At 39.3% G+C, this 9,811-nt stretch overlaps 1 protein-coding gene across 1 annotated transcript; it reads right to left on the reverse strand.

Annotated features, from left to right (window-relative positions):
- Window positions 1-631: 631 nt before the first annotated feature.
- LOC131159345 (uncharacterized) lies at window positions 632-2,208 on the reverse strand. The gene has a single exon (XM_058114200.1). It carries the CDS (start codon window positions 1,743-1,745, stop codon window positions 936-938), a length of 810 nt encoding a protein of 269 aa, XP_057970183.1. The 5' UTR covers window positions 1,746-2,208; the 3' UTR covers window positions 632-935.
- Between the last annotated feature and the right edge of the window lie 7,603 nt (window positions 2,209-9,811).

Below are 9,811 nucleotides of genomic sequence, written 5' to 3' on the forward strand. Positions count from 1 at the left end.
CTTCATGGGTATGATACAATGTACATAAAAACATCTATCCACATTAAGTATCTTAAAAGAATGTATTAATTATTTATATACCTTATATTATATTAACCATCTAATTATTCACTCCCTCAGTTAGGAATACTAAATGGAGTTTAATGAAAACTCTTCGAAAAATGTGCATATTTTCAAAATTGACGAAATAATTTTTTTGATAATTATAAAAAACTACACTTTAAATATATATATATATATATATATATATATATATTCAAATTGTCACATACACATAGATTTATCAATTTCAGAATTTATTAAATTTCAAATTTTAAATAGTGCCAAAAAATGTAAATTAATAATTTATGAATTTTGTTCGCTTCGTCTATGAATTTTCTCCAAATCAATTGACTCAAATTTATAGCACCAGCTTCCAAACGCACGCAGGTCAGATCTTAATTGGTACGTAAAATCTTCGAGCAGAACCATATTATATACATTTATGCGTACATGGTCGGTCGATAATAATTAAATTTTAATGAATTAAACAGAACAGTTTCATGATGAATCATGAACAACTACTTAATTCATTTCATACACCACCTACTTTAAGCTTGTATCCCTTCATCAAATTAAAATGCTACACACATAAACCAACCAAATAGTCCCAGATAGAGATAGATAGATAGATCGTACATACAGTTAAAAAAGAAAAGGGAGTACTGGATCCAAATATATAAAAGCCAAAAATTACCAAAAAACATTCGACGAGATCAAACAACCACAGATATATATATTCACAATTTTAACGTTGTTAATTTGCCTTCTACTATACGTACTTTCATATGTAGAAGACTAGCTGCCGCAGGCTTACTGGATATATATATGGAAGTACGTGCGTCGTAGATCGATCCGCATTCATTCGGATCCGGGTAGATGGGTGGGTCGGGCTTTTACCGACCCAAGCTGAGGGCGGCGTGGACGTCCAACCGCCATGCAAACCCGCCGGCGTCCATCCTCCACGCGTCGCAAGGCATTGTCACCGCGCTGCTCCTCTCCTTCCCCCCACACTGCACCCTCACCCTGCACGCGAACGCCTCGCACGTGCGCGGCACCCCCTCCTTCATCACCACCCCCACTTTCTCGTAGTTTCCGGCGCCGCCCGCAGCCATCCTCCGGTAGGCTCCGTTGGTCCACCCCACCCGGTTCCACCCGTCCGATATGAACCCCGGACACTCGTCCCCCTCCAGATTCCTCCTCCTCTCCTCGTCCGTCCTCCCCAAGCTCCACTCCCCCTCCGCCCGCGTCCCCGTCACGCGCTCCACCGTCACCCACGACCCCACGACCCCTTCCCCCGCTTCCTCCACCTCTTTCCTCTCACTCCCGAAGTTCAGCCATGTACTCGGAAGTCCCAGTCCCCCGACCTCCGATGCCGCCCGCGTCGGCGAAGCCGGCGAGTCCTTCCAGACCGGCGTCTCCGGCAGCAGCGGCAGCGTTACCACGGGCGACTCCGTCTCCGACGACGCTTTCCTCTTCCTGACGCACCGTCTGCCGGCGCTCTCTCTACCGCCGCTGCCGCCGCACCTTCTCTTCCCTCTCCCGCCCCTCGGGCAACTCTCCGGCGGCGAAACGCCGGGCACCGCCGCCCCGGAGGCCGGCTTCGGCGCGATCGGTCGGAATCTGAGCATTATTCTGTCCACCTTCGCCGCGTCGTACGGAACTCCGGCGTACCGCGCTATGCAGCAGCCTCCCCTCGCTTCCATCCCCCGATCTCTCTCCTCTCGGACTTGCTTTTCTCGGAGCACAGAAATGTGGACGTGACTGGTACTTATAACTCCTGAGACAACGACACGTGTTCTGGTGGACACGTGGGGCGAAGATGATTGGTCGAAAGTGAAACGTGGCGCGGCGGACGTGGGGCCCAGGATACGGGTAGGGTCTGGCGGGGCCTGCTTTGAAATCGTGAAAAGTGTCACCTGATGGAAGCCCAAAACGGGACACGTCGGTTGGGCCTCCTGGGGTGTGCGGAGGCCTTTTGCGGGTTAGGACTTGGAAGTTTCGGGACGTCGACACGTGGCTCCCTAGCGATTGGATAGCTACGAGGCCCGGCCCACGGGCGGACAAGCGTTTCGGGGTTTTTCTATAAGTGGTGAGAGAGGATCCTGCCAAGTGGACGGCCGGATAGCGATGGAGATCCGGTTTTGGATCGCTGACGTCACACGTTCGCGATGGACGACTTGGTAGGTCTTGTCTCCGTGATTGGGGAAATGAAAGGGGCCGCCGGACCCGGTCGGTTCGGATGGGGTTACTTTTTACGTAAGGACGGTATTGCCCCTGAATGTTTCTCAAAACAGTGAGGCATGCCCTTAACAGGAACCTGCCGGGAGTAAAGGAGCAAAATGAACGAATTAATGGAACAAGGCAGGGGCAAAATGGTCATGATATTGGGAAAAATAATGGCCCATGAGAAGAAAGTCCTACCAGATTGGGCGTGTTTGGGCTGCAAGGATGTCGATTTAATCATGAGAAAAGGACTGGAAATTAAAATATAAAATAAATGAACAAATCATAAGGTAGATTTAGCAGAGCCAATAGGCTTATGACACGTGTAATCACGTATACCGGATAATATAAATACATTCAGCTATGTTTGGGTGCACATATTTTTGGACTTCAAAGTTTAAATCTACTCACAGATAAAATATAATATAAAATAAAATTTATATTTTAAAATATAAAATATGCTTCAGAAACTAAGTTTCAACCCTTAGATCCGTATTTATATGAATATGGATAAATTTTAATATAATATTATGGTATGATTTGTTCAAATTTACACATCCAAGTAAAGTATGAAAATCAAGCTCTCAAAAATATAGTTAATTTTTTTGAAAATATAAATTTTGATTTATATTTATTTAAATAAAATTTAGTGTAATTTTATATTACATTTTATTCAAATTCACACAAATTTAAATATAAATATAAATTTCATACTGCTAAATACAAGTTGTTTAGTTCAAATTTATCGAAAAGCACATACTAATGTCATAATAAAAAATAATATAATCAAATTTAATATTTTATATATGACTTTTTTCAACATGATGTAATACACATTAAATGCATATCACCCCTAAATGGTAAATAGAAATTGGTATCAGAGCCTGTGTCCTAATATTGGTATTTCTCAAGAAGAGAAATATGGTATTATGATCAGCAGAAGAGATAGAGAACAAGGGTCACTTTCTATCAGAAGCCTTTATTAAAATCAAACATAAGATTTTATGAGAATTTAATAGCAAAAGTTTGGAGACAGAAATACTTGAAACTAGATACTACTATGGCGAATTTTGAATTAGATCCTATTGTGATAGATCTAAAAAGAGTTAAGAAAAGTCTAGAATCACAACTAATAGAGATTGAAAGGCAGATTAGCCTTTATCAGTCTAGAATTAGGCAGTGTGAGTGGTAGTTAGAACAACTCCATAGAACTCTAAGATCAGAATCAGACGGCCAAAATCTCATTCATCTTCAAAAATGAAGGATAATCAATCCATCACGAATAAAATTAGAAAAATAATGAAAAGTTATGAGGACAAAATACGATCTCTCAGCGGGGAAGAGGACACTTAAACGTCTCAAGTCAAAAGTAGCATGTGAGGAAGATATACTGCTAAAGACTATGAGGATGCACAGGAACAGGAGGTTCAGAGTGCTCTTAGAGACATTGATGAGACAAAGGTTTTGTCAGACATAACTAATGATATCCAAAATGCTCAGGACGAGTTGGATAAGCTTCTTCATCGTGAAAAATGGACAGAAAATGAAGTCTCAGAGATTCAGAAAAGAATCAATAAAAGGCTTAATGAGGTAGAAGACCTCAAGGCTAAGAAATTAGCCAGTGCCGAAAATCCCTTACAAGAACTAGTAAGGGTTCAGCAAGAGGTGGAACTGCAGGAGCAAGACCATCAAGTTTCAGGGAAACAGTACCAATAACTTTTCTATAAGTTTCATCTTGGGATGCTAAGCCAGTATGGCAGCCCCTAAGTCTGGAACCGCACCCGTGGGAGCGAAAGAAGTTATCTTTCGAGGAAATGCTCCAAACCACGACCAAATAGCAGGAGTCTGTGTTAAATTACCCAGGAAGAATTCAGGAGGAATTCAGACCAAGGACGAGTGTTCCAGAGGGAGTACCCCAGAACGGAACCATCCTTAGACTTAATTGCGAGAAGGATCCCGCAGTTGCAATTGATAATTGGGCTATGGATATTAGATATCATATCCTTAGCAGAGGAATTGAATCTTGGTCAGTGGAGCAAGCATATAAATTTGCAGTAGCCACACTAAGAGGAAATGCTGGAGATTTTTGGGAAATACTTCAAAGGAACTCAGATGTGAGTACCATTATTATTAATACCATCAAAACTCCAGATGAAGTAATTGCTATCATAGCTGATTTCCTCAAACAGGAGTTTGTAGGATATTCTCTAGTTGATGGAGGGGACGAGCTAGTTAAGAAGTTTCTTTGTGAATACCAGTATTGGTATTACAAGCTCGGACCACAAGATCAAGCGTATGCAAAAGAAGTCTTCATCAATAAATTGCCTAGTAGTTGGCCAGAAGTGGTAAAACAAGCTGTTAAGCAGAGACTAGAGAGAGATACAGAAGTATCAGATACTCTCGGAGTCAGAGCAGAAATAGTAAGACAAATGATAAGACTTTATTGTATGCAGAGGCACATGTTTCAGGATATAAGAAACATGCCTTACATGAATTCAGACTGTTACGCCAAGATAAGTGAGGTAGCAGGAAGATATGGATGTAACCAGAGACCAACTAAATACTCAGAAAGAGTAAAAACTAATTGTGTAGATGGAGTTTGTCATAAGAAGACTAAAGGGCAGAAAAATCCAGAAAAGGGCTCTAGAAAAGGGAAGAGAAAAGGAAAATCCAGAAAAAAAAAGATATCTAAGACCGAGTAGGATAAGAGAAGATGTCAAGGAATCGTTCAAGAAGAAATATGGACTATGTCCTAAATGTCCACAAGGGAAATCTTTGGAAAATTGTGACTATTGTTGGTTTTGTGGCAAGAAGGGCCATAAGGCTAATAATTGTCCAGAAGCGGAGAAAAGGAAGGGTAGCCTCAAAAGAATTTTGATAGAGAACACTTCATAACTGCTTTATGAACCGATTTGGAGTGAGGAGATAGACTCAGATGATGAGAGTGTTTATTCTATTTTCTCAGAATATTCTGAATCAGAAGAAGAAGAAGAAGAAGATTCAGGAGATGAATCTCCTTATGATCTCAAGTTAAGTCAGTTAAGACTAGCTATGATAAGAGCAGCACCAGAACTAGTTTCTCTAACAGGAGAAGAAGAAGAAGATCTAGTGCAGAATGCAGAAACTGAAATTCTTTCAGAAAGTAAAGATTGTCAGGAATGGAGGATGCCTCGAGCTAGTTGGGCCGAAGCATACCAGACCTCATGGATACCTTATAAAGAGACAGTAAAGGTGATCGAGAAAGAGGTAACAGCGGAAGTATCCAGTATGGATGCTGGAACATTTATAGTTCCATTGTTAACCACACAAGAAGTTCAAAGAGCAATGGATAAAAGAGCAAGATATGTCCACTATAGAATCATCCAGGTTGGAATCGATCCCTTAGTAAGAAAAGGACAAGATCTTCCTATCCTCATTGTAGTTATGGATGGAAGTATTGGAAATTTTGGTAGATCCTTGCTAGGAGGAGCAAGAGCTAACTTGCATTCAGGAGCAGCCTGGATAAAAGTTATACCAGATTTACATGTTGACCTCCAAGATAAGAGTGTGGAGAAAACTCTACAGATTAGAGTTAATATGCGTGACTGGCAGAATATGTTAAAATGTAGTCCAAACAAGAGGTGCATTAAAATTATTGCCAGATTATATTTAAGGTTCTATAATACGGGGAAACCAGCCCTCAAAAGGGGAGTTAGTAGGTTCACTCAACTCTTCGAGACAAATCAAGCGGACTTAGTCAGAGGATTACAACCCGAAGTTGTGAATCCAAGAGCGCTAAGTTGGCCTCAGATTTGGGTAACCCCAAGAACAGAAGAAAGATTGAAAAATCTTTTGCCAGAGTCAGTAAGACGAGAGGCAAATAGATTAATCATCACAGAACCTCTAAGTGATTATACTCCTAGTAGAGCGACTATATCTAGAGAAGAGGATATTTATTCAGAAATTATGTCAGAAGGATCTGGATCATCTGAATTAAGACCATCAAGCAGTAGAAGGGTAGTTGGTCAGAGAACCATAAGAATCCCTATCTATGCGGATGAAGAGGATCGGGAAGGTAGAATGTACAGTCCTTATTGACACTGGGTGTACATGGTCTAGTACTAGGATTAGATTTCCAGAAGTGACTTGGGAATCAGAAAAATTTAAAGTTATAATCGGCGACGGTACTACTCTCCATATAGGAGAAGTTGCCAGAAATGTTAAAATCCGGATGAATGGCAAAGAATATAAGGAGCAAATTCTTGGCCTAATTCCAGAACTACCAAACGATTTCCTTTTAGGAAGCATATTCCTTAAGAGATATCAGCCGTTTACGATATTCTCAGAAGGGATTATCCTAGATAATCATTTTATTCCGAAACTCTCAGAAACTACTGTAAAGAATTACAGATTAGTAGAAGAAGAGAAATCTAATTATCAAGAGAAACTTGATAACTGGAAGGACTTGATATCAGAAAGTATTCTAAAAGTAAATCAGTTGTCCGAAGAAGAAAAAAGTAATCTTGAAAAAATCAAGAAGATGCTTTCAGAAAATTGGTTAGAGAATCCGCAAGCATTGTGGCAAAAAGCCATGTCAGAAGTTGATATTGTGCTTAAAAATCCCGATACAGTTATCAGAAGTAAAGGGATTAATTATCCAAATAAAATGATAAAAGAATTTGAGAAGCAAATTCCAGAATTGTTAAATTTGGGACTCATTAGGCACAGTACGAGTAAGCACAAGAGTGCAGCATTCATGGTAACAAATCATGCCGAGTAAGTACGAGGAAAAGCCAGAATGGTTATTGATTATAGAGATCTGAATAGAAAAACAAGAAATGATGGGTATAATTTACCTAATCAGGAATCTCTTAGAAATAGAATAAGAAGGGAGAAACCCTCAGTTTATTCTAAATTCGACCTCAAATCAGGGTACGGGCAGATAAAGGTCAAAGAGAGAGCAGTAGTTCTTACAGCCTTCACAACGCCCATTGGACTTTTTGAATGGCTAGTAATGTCATTTGGACTGAAGAATGCCCCAGGCATTTTCCAAAGAAGAATGGACAGAGCGTTTGGAGGAATGACTGGATTTGTTGCAGTTTACATCGATGATGTTTTAGTATTTAGTAAAAATACTAAGGATCATCTTAACATTTGAGGCAGGTGGCACAAGTGTTCAGAAAAGAAGGAATAGTTCTTTCACAAATAAAAACCATTTGGATGCAACCTCAGATAGAATTTTTAGGTTTAAAAATTCGAGGTAATGAAGAAGAGCTTCAACCACATATAGCAGAAAGGCTACATAAATTTCCTGATGAATTCACAGATAGAAGGCAGTGTCAATGCTTTCTAGGAGTATCGAATTACATTAGAAAATTCATAAAGAATTTGACAGAAAAGGCAGCACAAATTTAGAAAAAGGTTTCAGTAAAGAATCCCTAGAATTGGACTTCAGAGGATACTGAAGTGATTAAGGCCTTAAAAAAGGAAGCCAGAAATTTACCAAAATTAGAATATCCAGACGGAACAAAATTAGTTATAATTTTGGAAACCGATGCTTCAGACAGAGCATGGGGGTGTGTTTTAAAGATCAATAAGATCGATAAAACAAAATATCTCAGCAGATACTGGAGTGAATGTTTTAATGGAGCAGAACTTAATTACCCAGTTCATGAAAAAGAATTATTGGCAGTTCTTAAAGGAATTAGGGCCAATGAACTTTTCTTGGGTAAACCATTTATCGTTAGAATAGATAGTTCCTATGTAAAGCATTTCATGGGAATTAAATTAAAACGATGCACTCAAACAAGATTGGTTAGGTGGAGGAATGAATTACAATATTATTCTTTTAATGTAGAATATATTAAGGGAAAAGATAATATTATTACTGATACTCTAACCAAATACTTAAATTCTTGCAGAAAAGATGGCGAGCATTAGCAGCAGCAGTAGCAACCATATCAGATGCCCAATTTGTCAAGAAAGGGATAAGGTGGCAGATTGCCCAATTGCCAGATTTGTTGACAAACAAAGGCAATTAACTTTCAAATCCAAAAAGGAAGAAGAAAGTAGCAAAACTGTTTCTCAGAAAAGAGGACGCCCAGTTCCAGTTCAGGAACAGATGAAGAGAGGAAGTTCATCTAGGAGGGATGAGAGACATAGTAATAAAAGCCACATTCAGTGCTTTGTTTGTAACCAGTTCGGTCACTACAGCACTCAGTGTACCCAGAATCCTAGATCCAGGAAAGGGAGAGGAGAAAAAATACAGAAAAATGAAGAGATCATAATCAATAGAAGTTTTCCAGAAACCAGAAAGGATAAGGAAACAGCAGAAGTCGAAGTAATCGATATTGATTTGGTTCTTGAAGATTTTCTATTAAGAACTCCAGAAATCTCAAAAAGAAAAAGGGCTTTGCTAGAAGGGATGATTAATAATCCAGTAACTCTAGCAAGTACACCTTTTTCACTCTATCTTCGGGAAATAGTAGAAATTTTGGAAGAATTTGAATCCATTATTTCAGAATATTTCATAGTCATTAATAGGGAAAGTACATCCAAACTCATTCACCAGTAGATTAAGCTTAAGGTGGAAATGGACATTCAGCTTAAAAAATACAATTTCACTACCAGAGCGATAGTGGGTATTTTAGAATATCCTGAATTGAAGTAGTTTTGGATGAAGAGTGGACTGTGTATTCCGAAGCTACACATTCCCAAAAGCATTAAACCAGAGCTTCTTATTACAGCTCAGAAGGCTTTGAGGACGGGAGAAATCTAGTTTTTTGCTTTCAGTAAAACAGGGCAGGCTTTCAACTTTCTACTAGCCATGGTGAAATATGTGCTAAATTTCACCCATCCATGACGGATTTGGTGGACAGCTTATATCGAACCAGTTGAGTTGAAAACAAGAAAAGTCTTGTTCTGGAATCTTTTTCCAGAAAATTGGAAAGAAGGAACCGTTTCAGATTTTTATGAAGAGCAACCAGATTGGGAGGATTTTCAGAAGCATAGAAAATTCTATGATTTGGTCCAAAATCTTTAGGGAATTTATTTGTTAGAAGCCAGGATAGCATCAAACTGTATTTTCTTCTCAAATCATGAAATTTTGATTTCCATTGAAGGAAAGTTTCCCCAAAATTTTGAGAAAACTAGTTTAGCAGAATTTGCGATTAATGCAAGAAATGTAATTAATCAGATGAAAGATTGGGAGTAGCATCTTCCTTCAACGCAAGCCATGAAGAGTGATTTGCAAATAGTTTTGGCAGAGCTGTCAAAAAAGGAGCACGATGAAGAAATCATTAGTGCCCTAAAAGATCTCTAAAGAAGGACGAGATCTTTGCTAAGTGTATAGATCAAATGATAGTCCAGAAGATCATCATATCCCAAACCAGACTGAGCGGGCTACTCAAGAAGGTCATATCCAGACACCTGTCCAAAAACATGTCATATCCCAAGCCTCACCAAAAGGACGATTCGTCGGGTCATATCCAATGTATTTAGTCAAAAGTAGTTTTATTAAAGCTATTTGCCTTATTTAAAGTTGTGTCGATATTTTGTTTTGTTTTGA

Source organism: Malania oleifera, chromosome 7 (genome assembly GCF_029873635.1).
Source record: "Malania oleifera isolate guangnan ecotype guangnan chromosome 7, ASM2987363v1, whole genome shotgun sequence".
In the NCBI taxonomy this organism is placed as follows: Eukaryota; Viridiplantae; Streptophyta; class Magnoliopsida; order Santalales; family Ximeniaceae; genus Malania; species Malania oleifera.